The sequence below is a fragment of the Coturnix japonica genome, chromosome 7, assembly GCF_001577835.2.
Source record: "Coturnix japonica isolate 7356 chromosome 7, Coturnix japonica 2.1, whole genome shotgun sequence".
Lineage (NCBI taxonomy): Eukaryota > Metazoa > Chordata > Aves > Galliformes > Phasianidae > Coturnix > Coturnix japonica.
Genome location: NC_029522.1, coordinates 20,077,416 through 20,095,329, shown reverse-complemented (window position 1 = coordinate 20,095,329; position 17,914 = coordinate 20,077,416). Strand labels below are relative to the sequence as shown.

General features: G+C 42.5%; 1 protein-coding gene across 2 annotated transcripts in view; it reads left to right on the top strand.

The window, feature by feature from the left end:
* Positions 1-17,914, top strand: part of PDIA5 (protein disulfide isomerase family A member 5) — a 90,673-nt gene that overhangs the window by 70,222 nt on the left and 2,537 nt on the right. For both annotated transcript variants that reach the window (XM_032445970.1, XM_032445969.1), the window contains exons 15-16: positions 6,558-6,628; positions 15,967-16,101. In XM_032445970.1, coding sequence (XP_032301861.1) covers positions 6,558-6,628; positions 15,967-16,101 — 206 coding nt within the window. The remainder of the gene's footprint in view (positions 1-6,557; positions 6,629-15,966; positions 16,102-17,914) is intronic.

Below are 17,914 nucleotides of genomic sequence, written 5' to 3'. Positions count from 1 at the left end.
ATGCATAATTAATTGGTCCTGCTTAATGGGTTAACACATTTGAGATCACCCACTGAGAAGTATTAAAGGAAGCAGAGGGCCAGTGAGGGAGCTGAGCCCTTCCTGCAAAGAGCTGAGCACAGACAGTACATGTGGTATGGTCTCACATCACTGGGATTGGAGACGTCCTGCTGGTCAGTGCTTTGCTTTGGAAATGCTGATGGTTGAAAGTTCTTATATTTGAGGATGAGACAGTCTGCAACATGAAAATGCACGTGTGTTGAAACTGTCTTTGAAAAATCTGGTGTAAAATGTGCACACCCAGCTTTATGACTTCTCACATTTTATCATGTATGGGATCCTGAAAGCACATGCGCAGCATCGGTGGGGTTACTCGTATATTAAGAGGGGGTGAAAAGTGTAGGGTTATGCTGTCTGACATCAGGGTGCCTGATGTGTTCTTGCAGAGTCACAGTGGGATGCTCTTGTTGGGGTCAGCAGGGACCTCTGTCCTTGCTTCACACGGGAGGACAGCAAAAGCCCATTGCTTCCAGCAGCTGCAGCTTGTATGACAGCATCTCTTGTAGAAAAGCATTCCCTTTCAAATTCAGGATCACTAGCAATGAGGAACACATTTTTTTTCTTGTCTGAATTTGACCAGCTTCAGCCCCCAGTGAACTGTGGAGGGTACCGAACCTCTGCCACCAAACCTGACTTGCTTGTGAAAGTGAAAACTAGACTGGATTCCTGATTTCTGTCATTTCTTTGTCTTTGGACTGCAGCTACTGACAGACTTGAGCTTAGTGACTCTGTTTGCCATGAAAAGTGCCTCCCCAACCTGTTGGTTTTCCTGTGGGTCTTCTGAACCCCCTCCAGTTAGAACATGTTCTCGAGTTGTGGACCCAGAACTGCAAGCAGCGCTTTGGGGGTGCCATCATGGAGGCCCTCTCCACACCTACTTAATAGTTTCATTTATACATTCAGTGAAGTTGCTTCTGACAACTCCATCATTTTCTTTCAAAGCTATTGCTGGTATTATTTGGATTTCTTCTGCTTCTAATACATTTAAAGCCCCTTATATCCTTAAAAAATCATTATTACCTCTGCTGACTGTAGATACCGCTTTGATGTCCATTTGCTTCCTTTATCTATTTTGTACAAATTGTTAGCTTTTGATTTATATTCATTAAAAACAGCTTCACCTTTCTTCTACGTGCTGTGCTAATACAGCTTCTACTCTTCTAAGGGAACTGAATTAACCTTGTACTGTTCAGCTGTGGAGAGGTTATGTTATATCACTGGGCTTTGTAGTTTCAAATTAAACAAAGCATGCAGTAACTTAAAGGACTATTTCATATTTAAGCAAGTAGGAACCTGCGTCTTATGCGAACAGAACTTGATTCCTTTAGGCAATTCTGAACATCTCGCACAACTTCATTTTAAATTTAATAAGGTGACTGTTGTCCAACAAGGCACATCTACAGTCACACACCACTCAGGAGGCATCGTTATAATTGTTATCTGGTTCTAATACCTTTGTACGTTGGAGCTTTAAGAATCTCTTAGTTTTTCTTTTGACTTTGTCGTCATTAAGCAGCTCACTTGGAGAAAAAGAGAAACCCTTCCTGACAAAAAATTCTGGTTGAATCTAATAATAATATGTGGGTTATACACTTGATTGCTTTTAAACTTTATATCTTGTCTACATCCCATAGGACCATGCAATTATAGGGAATGCTACAGTTGTGCATACAGGATATTATTCCTTTGGTTTTATTGATTTTACTACCACAACGTATGCTTGATTACTCGTATTTCTGGGCCAGTGTGCACTTTTTTTTTCCTTAAAATATCAGTTTCACTTCTTTCTTACCTTAGCTGACAAATTATATTGTTTTTCCCCAGTCTGCTTTTTATTTAAAAAAAAAAAAAAAAAAAAAGTAGTTGGCAATGTATCCCAAGCACTTAGTAAATTCTGCTATTTCCCATGCAGTATTTTAGTTTTACATCACTTATACAGCTTTTTTGTGGCGTTGTGTTGGAAACTGCATCCAGCTCAAACCTGTTCTTTATTTCTTCAGAGTCCTCAAACCTGTGTTTCTGTAAGGATGAATCTTGCATCTTTTGGCCTCTTCAGCACCTTTGTGGCCTCAGTCCAAACCCAGATCACTCATTTGTTCCTCAGAGACACCCCAGCCATGCTGTACCACGCAGCAGTTCCTGCCGTCGGTAAACTCAATCCACACAAAATAAGCTGGGTCATGTATTTTCAATCACCTCATCTCTCCCTTCTCCCTCCAAGAAAGCACCAGCTTTCCTTTAAATGCCTTGTGCTAATTAGAGAAGATTTAATCTGACGATTTCTCCATCCCCTCAGTTGTCATGGGTCTGCGTAAAACGTGTTTGCCTCCTTGCTTTCCCTCATCTGCTCATCAGCCATTCCTCTTGAATTTTTACCCACTGAAACTGTGTTTTCCATGTATTGGATCTGCTTGGAGCTTGGTTTTCAAGGTCAGCTATGTACCTGTGCCCCACCTTCCCAGCCCAAACCAGCATGAATAATAAAGTAAAGCCTGATATGAGTTCACATAAGACTTCTAATGTTTTAATGCAAAGACAAGGAGATCTTAGGGCCTTTCTGTTGCAGGTGTTCTAGTGTGAATCCACGGGCCTAATGCATATTCAAGCAGTCTTGGTGTCCTGGCAGGCTGCAGTGGTTAGGCACAACAGGTGCCTCTGTGCTGTGTGGAAGAACCTCTACAGTGCAAGATTTTGAGCACGGAGATTTGAGAAAATTTGACCAGAGCTGTATCAAGGTTGCATCATTCACAGGCCAGGAACACAGAGCAGCCCTAACACGTTACTGCATGTGCATTGGATTTTGAGGTTTCTTGTTTTTCTGCCAAGTGATGCAAGTGTGTCTGCATTAGGAAATAAAGTTAGGTCACCATTTTCGGAAGTGGTTAAAGAGGTTTTAAGTGCCAATGCTGGGATCCTGTGGAAAGCCTGGACTTTCCCGGAGCAGGCTTCTTACAGGTTTATCAGTCACACAGGAAATTACTGCTTAGTTAATGTTTGCTGTTAATCCTGCTAAGATCAAACTTATTAATAATATAGGAACAAAGACAGAAAATGGGCAAAGCAAAGACCTACGTGTGTGTTAGAGGTCTCTGCCCTAGATGTGCTACTTCCAATGACTCTCATTTGAAAGTCCACCCCCTGGTCTTATAGGAAGCATCTGCTTCTACAGTAGGCCCCAGATTGATCAACTGAAATGAAATTAATCTTCCTTCAGTCCATGGCAACTTAATGCCCTATAAATACAGCTGAGAAGGATGTAGGACATTTTGATTCTTGACACCTTACTCATATCTTCAGATGCCACCAGTTTATTTTCCTTTAGTGGCAGCCTATTTGGAAAATCCTTTCCTATGAGTCCACGTGCTTTCCTGTCCCCCGTGTACAGCGCTCAGTACATTTCCTTTCTTTTTACTTTCAAATCTGGATGGTAGTGTTCATACTTAAAAATAAATGTGTGGTAGTGGGTGTGAAGAGGGAATGGGGAGAACAAGTTTTCTGTCTGTCAAAATGAAGACATCAACCTCTGCTTTTATTTTTTTGGCATGTGTGCCTTAAATAGAATGACTGGGTTGGGTGACTTCCAAGTGTTTGCTGCATTTGGCAATCCTTCTAAATTGTAACAGATGAAGTTCTGCTATTCCATATGATACGCTCCTTCCCCCTTTTTTCGGTGACTCTGTGAAGCTCCTTGGGAATTCAGCACAGTGTTCACATCTGTTCCGTGGATGGATGTCCAAGGCTAACAAAATGCCTACTGGACTTGGAGTTATCTCCGCCAAAAGCCATATGGTTGTGTTTTAGTTTTGCAAGCACAGTGCAGTAAAGAAAGGATGCTGGGCCAAGAGAGAAGGGAGGGGAGGCATGGAGCTGGAAGGTAAGCTTCTTCTCAGTTGGTGTTAGAATGGGAAGATGAGTAGTTCACAGAAAGATAGAAAGTGAACATTGTGAATACGGATTACTTTTCCAGGTGTTCTGAGTTGCGTGACAGTCATTTACACAGCAAGATTTTAGGGGAAAGTAGTGGGGTCACTGTTTCTGGAGGTGTTCAAGAACCGTGGAGATCTGGTTCTGAGAGATGGTGGGAATGGGTCAGTGGTTGAGCTAGGTGATCTTAATGATCTTTTCCAGCCTTCATGATTCTGTGATCTTCTTCGTGTGCTGCTGTTGACCATAACCTCATAGCATGTTTACTCTTGCCTACTTTTTTCCAAAATACTGTAACAGTGTGGATAATTGGATGCTCCCTTTTGGCCTTACAAACATGCACTTGCTAACGCTTCTCTGAACCATCAGCACATGATCTCCTACTGAGGTTGTTCTGGTTTTGTTGGAGAATGTGGCTCATGGAGAACTCTGACCTGCTGCAAATTGAGAAGGAGCTTAAAGCAAATCCTTACCAAATGCCCCATCCTTCCAAGTCCAGCAAGTGGGCACCACACTTTCCAATAAACTGCAGTGTATGAACATGTAGACTGGAGCAAGAATTCCAGTTTTAGAGCCATCTGATTTTTCTTGTTTTTTTGTTTTTTTGTTTTTTTCCTTTCCTCTCTGAAATTGCTTTTAGATGTTGTTGCCACTTCTGAGTTATTTCTGTAGAGCTGTGTTAACAGGCTAACAGTGGCATTCACCTCACAGTACAGGACATAAGCAAAGATGTGTCAGGAGACAGGCTTGACTCAAAGGCTTTTTCGTGTCAGGCAGACAGAACAGGCAAGTGATGAGAGAGAAGATGGGTCACTGACGTGGACTGTTGGGATGGGAGCAGTGCTGGCAGCCTGGAGCAGTAGCCTCCTCCTTCTCCTCCTTTTCTTTCTTGACCAGTTTCTCCCTGACAGATGCTGAACTGCTCAACAAAGTTTATATTTTGCAGGCTGTGGAGAACACGCAGGCTCCAGCTGAAATACATTTGCTGTCAGGGTAGGCTGCCATTATATTGCATAGAGTTTGAGGCTAGTAAGGTGGATTTGGAGAAGCAGCTCAGTTTCCCAGGAAATGTCCCTTCAACTTCTTGCTGTTATTAGGTACTGCATAGACTCTCAGTGGCATTTATACGTGTGTGTCATTGCAGTGCTTTTGAAATCCCATTCTGAAGAAAAAAACAAAATTCAAAGCAGTGTGTGTAAGTAATGAAACTGTACTTTGGTCGACATCAAAGGGGTATGCACCTGTTCCTTTGTGAAAAGAGATGTGCAGAGTTCATGCACAGTTACTGTTTCTTCTCACCCCAAAGAGCAAGTGCAGTTTGAGGCAGTGGCTTTGAGCCTGAGGGGGCATTTATTCAGTTCTGAATTAAAATTAGCGCACCCACTTCTTTACCAGTGTTTTACAAAGATGAACAGCAGTAGCATAAGCTATAATTGGAGCCTGTGAGCAACTCATCTGTTCTTACCCAGAAATAATACCAGAATGAACTCTTGTACCTTTGTAGAGTTATGTGGGCTTGATGGAAATGCATCCATTCCTTTTTTTTTTCCTGCATCTGAGCAGAAAAAGTGTGCTGAGAGTTTGCTTGGGATCTGAATGGGAGGGAGGTTTCAGAGATGTGGGCACTTTGTTTTTCAAAGTTTTCCTGTGTATTCATACTTTGAGAGCAGCCCAAATTAATCAGACAGTAAGCCTCACATTTGAGGTAAGAGCACTCATATCTGAATGCTGAAACAAGAGAGCTGTTCCTGTTTGAGTACATTTACTGTATATTTACTGTACAGGAAGGGACAAAGTGGCCCTTTGTTCGGCACTCTGTGGTACCTGCAGTTGTCAGACAGGCTTCCCCACAAAGCTTTGGGGTTTCTTGCTTGCTACCCGTAAAACCTTTCTGGGGTTGCCCATTCTGTGATAAGTGGGAGGAGGGTCAGGAAGGCCAGCAGCAGTCATGCTGACCCAGGGCTCAAGTCCTCCCTGTACATGAGGATTTGTTACCTGCTGGACTTGCTCTTCCTGTCCCTTGTAGTCCCAGTGCCTTGGCTTTGGCAATTCCCAAACACATCCAAATTCTGCTCATGGTTTTTAAGACAGAGTTTTTGTTCCAACAACTTCCTTTCTAAATTCCGGCCTCCTCCTGTTCACCACACAACTATCTTTATTCCTGTCTCCAAATGCAGTTGTATCTGTGGCAACAGCCGTTATAGCCTATGTGGTAATACCCATGAGAAAGTACAGAGCACAGAAATGGGTTGTCTGTTTGTGGGTAGTGATCCTTCAGTGCTCTTAAGTGACTGGCTGTGGGGACTGGCCCCCAGTCCCTAAAAGTGGACTTAAATGTAAGTACATGCTTATACTGCTTGCAGGATTTTAAACATGTGCTTGAGTTCATGTAGCTGGGACACATGGTGTGCAGATGACTCGTCCTGCTCTATTCCTCCCACAGCTGGAGAACTCTCATCTAGAAATATTATTAATACCACTTTGCCCCTGATTAACCTACGTGTCTTGAGTTTGTTGTAGTATCTTATTTACAACTAAGATTTGTGTTCTCCTTTTCTTCTTATGTCCAACAGGGTGCCCTCACTGTAAAAACGCCATTCCACATTTTACAACTGCTGCCGAAGTCTTTAAAGAAGATCGAAAGGTAACTAATTTGCTCTTGATCATTTCAAAGACATTTAAGAACTTTCCATCTGTGCTTTGCATGTCTTGCTTACCGATGAGGTGGTAGGCTTGCAGGTAAAATTGCTGTTGAACTAATGGATGTGTACGTGCATATGAAGGGCTGTATCTTTTAGGTCAAACTGAGTTATGCTTTTAACAGCTTCTTTACTTTCTTTTATTTGTGTTATTATCTGTTTGATACTTTGTGCAGGAGTTCTTTCCTATGAAGCGAGGCACATTGTTTCTCAGTGAAAGTTTAATAAAAGATAATTCACGCCTTCTCCATTCCCCTTCAGCTTTTGTCAGGCATGAACCACAAGTTTTGTGACAGACTTGAGAACCTTACCTGTATAACTAACCCTTGCTCACATAAATACATTACATTCCTGTTGGTTGGCTGGCTTGAGTCTGGGATGTTGTGCCCTTAAAGGCCTTCATACTTCTGCCTTGGAAGTTCATCTGATGGCCAGAGCTCACCATTTCATTTCCCTACATCAGCTGAGCCATTTTAACTGAGGCCATGCATGTCTGGGATTACAGACAAAAACAACCTGAGCCACTGGCTTAAGCAGATAACTGCTTAGAAACATGCTTATTATCTTCCTCTGAACTGTATTTCATTCTGATCTCTGTGTTTGTTCTAATGCCACGGTGGCTCTGAGTTTAGCTGTGGCAGGGAAAAGATTCAATTCAGTAGGGAAATGAAGAGGTAATTTTGAAGCAGTTACACCCCTGTGAGTCTGCCTGCTGCCACAAGGGATGAATTTGTGGTGCTTTTTCCTCTTCCCTGTGTTTTGTTTTTTTTTTCTGTTGCTTGCTGAAGCTAAAGATTGTCAAGAAAGAAATCATTTCTCTATAACTGAATGCATCAAATCAGCAATCCTTCGCTTACAGCCTCAGGCCCAGGTTGTGGAAGAGAGGCATGCAGCTCTCACTTCTTACTGCTGTAAATTAGTGCCTTTTGGTTTCTTGTTTCTTCCTGAGATCTCTAAGAACATATCCTTGCTTTCCCACCTTCCCATAGTTCTAAATAAAGCTGCTTCTTCCTAAATTCATTAAAATTTCACCCAGAGGAGAGGAAGCAAATATCCCAGATGATGTGAAACTTGCTTATCCGAGCCCCAGGATGTATTAGCAACCAATGTGAATCATAGCATGGTTTATTGGATGTTATTGGACATAGTGGTGGTAAATGCAGGTTTGTGAAGGTTTCGGCTCGAACCGCAAGTTATGAGAGGGCTGAGAGCAGAGCTGTAGTTGGTATTTGCTGTTCTTGATTTCAGTGTAAGGCTGAAGTAGACAAGTATAAAATGTAATGAGTTGGAACAGGAGGGCCAGTAGGGGATATAAAGACTGGTATAATTTTGGGGAGGTGTGTGCAGTTAGGGAAAATGATGTTATTCCACTCTGGTGACTTATGAAAGTGCTAGAGATTGATTAGATGGGGAGCACTGTTTAATTGTACAGCCATAACCTGCCAAGGTTTCTCACTTCCAGTAGTTGCCCTTGTGGGAAAGAAAACAAGTCTAATTCAAACTTAAGGGTGCCCAGCTGTTCCCATAAGCCATGCTGGACATATCCTCGTGTTTCAGACTGGCTGAGCCTGAGCATTTCACTGATTCACGCTTTTGAGGGGTTTGAAACTTCTCTAAAAATAATGCTTAAAGTAAGGAGAAGTGCTTTTTCCTTCGGAAACACAGAAGGAATACTAAGTGTATTCATTTTGAGTCTGTAGTTCTGGCTTTTTTTCTGGCTTTTTTTTCTCTTTTTTCCCCGGAGGAAGATTTTTTCACTTTACAGGAGTAGCGTTTAAACCGTATCTTCTTTCCAGCAGGGGTGGTCCTTTAATTAAACATTTAATTCTGCAGAAGCCAAAGAAAAATGCAAAACATTCCAGCTGCGAATGGTTACAAATGGTATCTTAACAGGTGTCCTCTGGGAGACTTTGCGTCTTTACATAGGAATTTTAAAGATGAACAGAACTCGAAGCTGCTAAAACCTGTCTCTGGCTCTTGGGATTGGAAATAACAGGGTGATTTTGGTGCAGCATCCCCCCTAGGGATGCATGTGGCACTGTGTGCTTTTAGATCATACACACTGCTGGAGTCAGAGTTGCTTTGCTTGGAACACTGGCTCTGTGTGTCAGCTTGGTGGCTGCATCACTGCTGGGTGCTGGCCTAAGAGCACAGCCTTGGGTGTAACCAGGGAGGGCTCTTGCAGAGCTCAGGCTGCCTGCATGGCTTTGTAGGCCTGGAGGCATTAAATGCCAGGAAGAGCAGATGTGGGACAGGCTGGTCCAGTGAGGCTGCAAACATGTTGCTTTCAGTTATTTAAAAAGAAAGAAAGAAAGAAAGAAAGAAAGAAAGAAAGAAAGAAAGAAAGAATCCCAAAGAAAGATAAGAAAGAAGAAGAAGGACAGGAAGGAAGGAAGGACAGGAAGGAAGGAAAGGATAGAAGGAGGAGGAAGGAAGGACCAGGAAAGGAAGGAAGGAAGGTAAGGAAGGAAGGGAAGGAAGGGAAGGAAGGAAGGAAGGAAAAGAAGGAAGGAAAGGATAAAGACTGAAGAAAGGAAGATTAGAAAGGAAAGGAAGGAAGAAGGGAAGGAAGGAAGGAAGGAAAGTGAAGGAATAGAGGAGAGAGTAGGAAATCTACATAATAAGTAGGAAGTTAAGGATAAGGATTAGGACTAGGAAAGGAAAGCTAATAAGGTAAGGATAATTAGTGAGAGAAGGAAGGAAGGAGTAGGAAGCGAAAAAAATCAGAAAAAAAAGAAAGAAAGGAAAGGAAGAAGGACAGGAGAAGGAAAGGAAGAAGGAGGACAGGAAAAGGAAGAAGAAGGAAAGGGAAGGAAGATAGGAAAGGAAGGAAGGAAGGAAGAAAGAAAGACAAGATAAAGAAAGATAACGAAAGAAAAGACAAGAAAAGAAAGAATACGAAAGAAAGAAAGAAAGGAAAGAAAAGAAAGGAAAAGAAAGGAAAAGAAAAAGAAAGAAAGGAAAGAAAAGAAAGAAAGAAGATAAGAAAGAAAGAAAAGAAAAAGAAAAAAGAATAAGAAAGAAAGAAAGAAAGAAAAAGAAAGAAAGAAAGAAAGAAAGAAAAAGAAAGAAAGAAAGAAAGAGGAAGAAAAAACCATGTGGAATGTTCTTGCCTTGGGGGGCTGTGGCCTTTGCATACAGCTGCTAGGGGAAAGCCTTTGGCCTCTGTTTCGCAGCTGGAGTTTTGGCAGTGACCAAAACCAGAGGAAGCACATGTGAGGGTTTGCAGAACAGATGGAAGTTGTGCACTAACTGCTCTGGAGACTCTTGAAAGGGCACCGGCTAAATCTTCAAAAATCTGCATTCTGCCTTTTGGCTTATTGGAATGTTCAGCTTGAAGGAATTGATTTGTAATGCTCCAGTTTGGATTAGCTGAAGGAAAGCTATTGACTCTTCAAGCCCTCTCAGTAACAAATCTCTGTAACCCTCCAAAGAGGCTGGTGTTTGGCCAGCCTTCTTCAGTTCCAGAGAAGACAGTTCATGTTCAAATGCACTGACCCAGATCAGAACACTGCAGACGGGCTTGTATTGAAACCACAGCAGCAGAGATTGCTGGGGGGACTGCAGCTCCTGGGCTGAGCCGGTGTGCAAGCAGGGAGCTGTGAGTTGTAGTGTGACTGGTGAGTCCTCATGTGTATTGTGCTTTGGCTTTTTGGCCCTGTTCTTAGGCTTTGAACATGATGATAACCACAAAAGCAATGTATAGAACCACAGAACGGCTTGGGTTGGAAGGGAGGTTGAAGATCATTGAGGTCCAACCACCTGCTGTGGGCTGGTTGCCTCCCACCAGATCAGGCTGCCCAGCATCCTATCCAACCCAACCTTTTATTCTTCTGGGGATGGGGCACCCACAGCTTCTCTGAGCAATTTGTTCAACTATACTGTGTAGAGTTATCCAAATGTGTTAAATATTTGAGTTTGGCCAAGAATTTGATCTCCCCTTGCTTAAAAAGAGCATGTTGAATTTCTTTTTAATTAGGCTTGTTAAAGATGGCGATGTTAGCACTGTACATCTCGGTGACTTCTAATGGATCTTTCCTTTGCAAATAGGCCTGCTTTGAGAACAGCTGATGAATTGCAGCCATGGTAATGCTGCTATGGTACATCAGGACATCTAATAATGAATCATCCATTCATGAGGCTATTTGCATTGAAGACAGTAGCTGAATCTCAACAAACTTTAGCAGGCTAGTTCATAACTGTTAGGATCCAGAGCAGGTAATATAAATAGAAACTATGGAGTAATCATAGAGAAGAGTGTGCATCTGTCTTGCTCATAGGTGCTTTTAAGACATTTGGCAACAACAGACTTTTTTTTCTCATAATCAAGTAAGTGTCATATGGAATTGACTGTCCTTTAAAGCCATTGCTTAGTAGCATTCTTCTCCATCTTGCAATTTTAGATTTGTTTTAATTTTTTTAAGCTTATCATATATCATTCCTTCCTCAAATCAATATTCAGTTATTCACTTCCATTTTCATAACAAGAGTCAATATTAGCTCCAGCAGAGGTTTATTCCTTGAATCAATAAAGCAGTGTATGGCAGTGCATATTTTAGCAGGAGGGAGACTGCCATTGCAGGAGGTATTTTTACTGTATCATTGTATAGCAACTGGGAGGCAAACAGTTAAAATGAAAAGGGTTTAAAAATAGAAGGGAGTTACTGGGAGGTCAGGGGATCCCACTTTCAATTTTCTACACATAATAATACTGTAATTTTGTTCCTTAACTGCAAGATCCCCCCATAAGAAAAAGTTGCTTCCATAATCCTTTTGGAAGGGAACTGTGGCTGCTGATGTATGATTAGATGATGCTGCAAATACTGCTTCTACCTCCTAATACTTGCATGTGGAAAAGCAACAAGAACAGCATCATCCCTTGGTGATGCTGTGATTCTATGATTGTTACATTTGAGGCTTGTGGAGATCAATGGTCACACTTTCAGCATAACTCCACTTCTGCTTAAGCACCTCACTGAAAAGTTCCAGTGTTTGCAGCAGCTCGACACTCCTGATCAGAGCACTTCATGCGAACAGTGTGCCATGCTCATTTCCCTTTTGAAGTGCTCTTCAGAGCTGGATGTGCATTGCTGACATTCACATGCAGTGCAGAGTTCATCTTGTGACTCTACAATTCACTTCCTGCTTGTTTGGAAAACCGTATAACGTTGCCATGGGACTTATCTTTTAAGATAAAAATATTTTCCAGGTGTTGCTAGAATCATACTAAACTTTACCAACTATGGAACAAAGGAGAAATTCATACTAACCTGATATTACTATTGTTGTTCACACTAAGCTTGTGTTATTGGTAGTAGTTATAAGCTCCACAGTAGTTGTGAGGAACCACCAATAACATCAGGAAGACTAGATATATTGTAGGGAATTTCCTCGAGGCACTGAAGTCTTCTGATTGACTTTCTTCTCATTCAGTGACTGTTTTGTTCCTACCACAGTCACTGAACAGGATAGTGATACACCTGAGCAGCACTGCCCCTGGAGAGAGAACTTCTGTATCGTGACGTGTTGTCAATATTTAAGGCAGTGCAGCTTTGGTTGATGGAGAATCCATAACCCTATGGAGTTTTGCGCATGCTGCAGATAAAGCAGCGATGTTCTTGTTTATATATTTCAAAATGTTTTTTTTTTTTAGTGAATTTCTCCTTCCTGTTACGGGAAAGTCAGGAATGCTCGAGAAATTAAATTTTAGCTCCCCCGGTCAAAAACTCAGTAAAATCCATAAAATCAATCTTGTCTTCTGAAAGCTGTTATGCTGCATTCCTTTTTTTTTCTCCTAATGAATGTATATAGACACACCTGAGTCTTACACCAGCTCTTCCTGGTGAGGAAGATCACAGATTTTTCACATTTTTCTCCTCTTTGTGATGATACATGTGCACACAGTTCATGAGAGATGATGCCAAGCGTCTCAGCTCCTGGGTATGTATGTGGGATGTCTTATGTCAAATGTCTGAAATTTCTGGTTAAGTACAGCTGTTTTTACAAGGTGAAGCATATGGGTTTTGCTAACCTGTGCTTTCCAGTGAACTTAAATGCAGACTGGTTGCTCATAGTTAAAGTGGAGCATTGTTTCTGAGAACAGTGTTCCCCAAAAGTTTCTCACCTGAGAACCAAATGTTGGTTGATGTTTTTCAGCACTTGTTTATTCTGACTCAGTTTCTTTCTGTAATGACACAAAAGCTGATCTCTGATAAGATTGAGAATGAGAGCAACACCTCCCTGCAATCTGTGGCTGCTTGCTTGAGCCAGGACTCGAGCAAAGACTCTCTCTTGTGGGCTGCTGTGACATTTCCCTATGGTGGTGAGCTGAAAACTGCTGTCAGAAATGGAGCTGAATATTCCCAGTCCATAAAAATATTGTCAGAATGAAACAAAGGGGCATTGGTTCCGTCTGCTGAATTACTGGCATGTTGTGGAGTTCAGTTGTCTGGAGTTAATGAAATTGAGAGTGGAATCGGTGTTCAGCCAAGGACTGTGGTTTGCTATGGGTAGATTCTGGCATTACTTTTCTCTTGTTGCATTGCACTATATTTGATCTTCCACTGTGAGGCAGGCGAGGCAATTAGGAGTGCAGTGCTATGGTAATGAGTGCATAGAGATGGTAGCAGCCTCTATATTTAGGCTGCCTTCACGTTTACACTCTAAAGTAATCACTCAAGCTTTCCTAAGTACCCTTACTCAGCTGCTGTTGGCAGCAGGCATTTGAAATCTGGCTCCAGGATGCAGTCTTGGGAATTAGATGTCTCTCTGTGAAATTCTGCGCAGGTCTGCATGAGTTACACTTCTGAAAATTACCATTTCTCTTCTCCCACTGGCTGCAAAAATAACTGAATGTATGCTCTGAGGAGTTGGGCTCCAAGTGACGTTGGTAGAGCATCAGTGAGTCTGTGGAGCCATGTGGGAGCCTGTGTCAGGAGCGCTTCAGAGCACAGCAGTCCACAAACGTTCTCCAAATGGTGCTCTAGGTGCACATGGCCCTTGCTGTTAGGCCTTGCTGTTAGGGTAGCATGGACATTGCAGTCATGTTTAGGCTGGGATCTTCGTGCCTTACTTCACTGCGTGACAAACACACAGGTGGAGCATCTTGTGCTGTAGAGGAGAGCTGTATTTCAGGCTCTTAGACATCGAAAGTCAGGAGGGGAATGGAGTAAATGCAAACAGTTAATGCAGTTGCTGTTGGTAGACACAGTTTGAGCTGTTCATAATTCCTCCTGAAAACACAGGAAAACACAATACCTGGTTTGGAGGGACCAGCATGACCACATCATTTGGTGATGCATTGACACAGACTGCCCAGAGAGGTGGTGGAGTCACAGTCCTGGAGGTGTTCAAGAAGGCTGTGGATGTGGCATTGATGTTAGTGGGGATGGGATAGGGTTGGGCTGGATGGTCTTTTCTAACTTTAATGGTTCTGTGTTTCTCTGATAAATGATGGCAGCCCTCCAGTCATCTGATTAGAGGCATCAAGTAATGGTATTGAACAAGGTTAACAGTGGCTTAGTGCACTGCATTCCTTTACCATACCTTCTCAGTGCTGGTATCTATTCTCATTAAAGCCTTTTATAAGGTAAATGGGGTTCTTTGCTCCAGCCAAAGCCAGCCTAGATGATTCCAAGGAGGTGCAGATAAAAGGCTTCTCTCCCTGGCAGTGTACTAAGAACTAGTTTTCCTAATCTCCAAGGCTTTGTCTGAGAACAGCTGGATCATCAGTCGTGACAGCTCCATGGCTCAATACGACTACTAAGATCTGGATTACTGCATATTTACCCTCCCCTTTTCTGACTCTAATCTCTCCCTGTGTGGTACTAGAGAAGTTGAGGGGGGAAGAAAAGCAGTTTTATGTATTCTTCCTGCTTCCGGGGAGCCAGGACTTAAGTATTTTTTTGTAAATTAATATTGTGACATTATATAAATGTTTGTCTCCATTGGGAGCTTTCTTGTACAGAGAGGTAGCCAACCGAGCTCTAAGTTTTGGCTGACTGCTAAGGTTAAGAAGACATAAACACTTGGATGAACCTCTTTACTGTCTTATTATTCCTGCCCTTTCATATAACTGGCTCTGTATGAGTAGGAGTCTTTCTGTGCATAAGGGGGAAAAAAAATTGTGATCATCCCCATTTTTAACAGTTGTTAAGAGCCCTGTCTGTGTAATAGTTCCAAACAGGAAAGCAAACCAAATATTTAGAGTAAGAATATTACATACCTTATATGTGTTTTCCATCTGAAAGTAGACCCAAGTGTGAACCTACTGCGCATTGTTTCATCAGGCTTTGAAAGCTAAAACAAAGCAAGCAGGTTAACGAAGTTGGCTTTTCCATTCTCTTTAATTGCTGTTAGGTTAATGAGATGAGGTCTTTCGACAGTGTCACCATGAGACTGGAGGGCATTGTGGCATATTAAGTGATCTTTTAATTGTGGAAAGGTAGTTCAGCAGCAGCCTCGGAGTCACGCTAGCGTAAGGTATTTGGTCATGTTGTTTGAAGGAGGCACCTGTAGTAGAAATCTGAAGATGTCTGCTATGAAATTAGCACCTGATGCATCATAACCCACGACTGCAAAAATTATTCTTCTAGTTTGTAGCTTTTTGACGTAGCTTGTGCTTAAACCTGCTTACTCTTCAGCAAAGCATGTAATGGGGTTGTGAAGGCAAGTGGCCTGTGCTTGGAGGCTTGGAGCCAGAGCTGCCACTCACCGTGCAGTCGGTGTGAAATGGCAGCACAGGGCTCTGCTGCTTTGCATTACAGCCTGTGAACTGTGTTTTGGTTCAACATCAGAAATGTTAAGTGCAGCCCATTCTCAGTACTTCACAGGTTTAGGTTCCAAATGTCAAATGCTCCAAACTAGAGTTAGCCTGAGCTGGTGCTCCGGGGATGTGCTTCTTTGTATTCCCTGCTGAGCAGGCAGCCTGCATCCTGCTCGGTTGTTTGTGTGACAGTAGCATCTAGAGGCTTCAGAAGGAATTAAAGCCCATTTTGCTAATGGCTGTGCCTACATACAGCCCCTGCCTTAAAGGATAGACCAAAATAAAGAAGACATGGAAAAAAAGCCAGAACAACAGATGAAGGCAGGCAAGCTGCACATAAGCAGCCTGCTTCCCTCCTGGCACTGCTCAATGGACAGCACTCCTGGATAGCACTTCTCTGCTGTGCTCTTGGCAGAAGACATGAGCCTCTTCCAACAGTGTGTATAAGCTGCAGCAGCATTCTGTCCGTGGAGTCTCCCTTGGTCTTCTGCTGCCTCATGCTGATCTCTTGCATTTCAGATCGCCTACGCTGCGGTGGACTGTGCCAAAGATCAGAACCACGACTTGTGCAAGCAGGAGGGAGTTGATGGCTACCCCACCTTCAACTATTACAACTACGGGAAATTTGTGGAAAAATATACTGGGGAGAGAGGGGTGAGTAAAAGCAAGAGTCGTTACCTGATAAAGGGAGGAAGTTTGCCTGCCTTGCAAAAGAATAAATGCTGCGTGGCGCATTTTTTATCATGCTGAAAGAATGTATAACCGCTTCTGTTCTTGACACTCACAGATGAATCACTGCACACTGCACCACTGTGCATTTCTGCATTACAAAAATATTTGGTTTATTTTAGGAGAACGAGAAGAGGAAAAAGAAGATTTGGTAACGCTTTGTTACCTATTTAATTTTTTAAGCTGAAATCTGAAGTCAGTTTGCACTGAGAGAAAGTGGTGGATGTATTGCAAAGGCTGCTGCTAGGTGCAGAATTGCTGTAAGATACAGATCTTGCTCCTGTCACTTCTGGAGCCAGTTCATGCATATACTATAAACATACTTCAGTTCTACCAGGCTACCAAACAGACCATTGGTTTCACAGCAGGGACAGAGCTGTCCTTTGGAGACCAAGGGATGCTAAATGTCTCATTCTCTCTGAGTCGGACTCAGTCGTGTAGCTCAGGATGGATAGACCAATTGTGCCATCTAGCCAATGGGCTGAAGCATCATCCTTTTGTCCTGCTGTGGCCATGTAATTATACGCTATGAGTACAGTGGGCAGAAATGGCATAATGTGTTCTGTGGTTGTAAAATGCCTGAAAATAAGGAACCAATGTAGTTATTTGTGTGTTCTTTGTCATAAGCATGTGGAGAGAGGTTACTTGTCAGCAGTGATTGATTGCTGAGAGAAGCTGAGGTCTACAAGAAAAGAAACTGGGGCCTTCAGGCTATCCAATCATTTTACTAAAAGAACCCTGTGTGAAAATCATTGCTGCTGTTACAGTGTGCCAAATTATAGAGGGGCATGAGAGAGAAAAAAACAGATTCTGAGGTTCTTTCTCAGTCAAGATCTTAGGGAAGCCTTCGTAGAGCTTGGCTTCCCAATATTCTCTTGCATTAGGACCACAGTAATTGCCAGTTTGAGGAGCTGATCCAGACGTTGTTATGGATACTGTGTTAAGTTCAGATTGGGGATCTTTTCTTAAAAGCAAAGTTGGGTGCAGTAGCCAACAATTAAGTACAATTTCAGCTGCAATCTTCATATTTCCAACCCCTGCTTATAGAAATGATATGTGAAAGGAGGTGGCTGATAAAAAGTATTTAGGAAGACAGGAGTGCTCTGAGGCCACAGCAGTTGGGAGATGATTATCCCAGTACCGGAAAGTAGACTGACTAATACTCTCCATGCAGCCAAACATTTATTGGCTAAAATTAAATTACCCAACAAGAACATCACGTTCTCTGCTGCTGACAGCTGTTCCCTTTCTACCTCTCAGCCCCATGGTCTTCTACTTCTGCAGTATCAGTTAGGTTTTGTTATCTCCAGTGGTGGCAGTGCTTTGCACAGTGCCCTCCGTGGAGCTTCCAGCGCTGTTCACACATCATTTTCAGTAACAGAGTACTGTTCTGTAAAGGACTTCCCATGAGCATGATGGAACCAGTTGAACCACCTTGGCCAACTACCCCATACCTTACAAAAGAAGACAGTCAACGGCTTTGGAAGAACGGTCTTGGCACAGTTGTTGAAATACAAAGGTTGGGCATCCAGATTTAGATTTTTGACCGTAATTTTGATAGTATTTTGAAAAAGTATAATTCCCTTCATCTGGATATGTGGAGGAGGAGGAAAGTCATCAGCAAAACTATTACAGGATGAGGAGCAGTGGCAAATAGGTTTATAGGCAACAAGCAATCCACAAACAGATTTCAGAAAGGCACAAATGGCTCACGAGTAAGACAGGAGAGTTCTTTGAG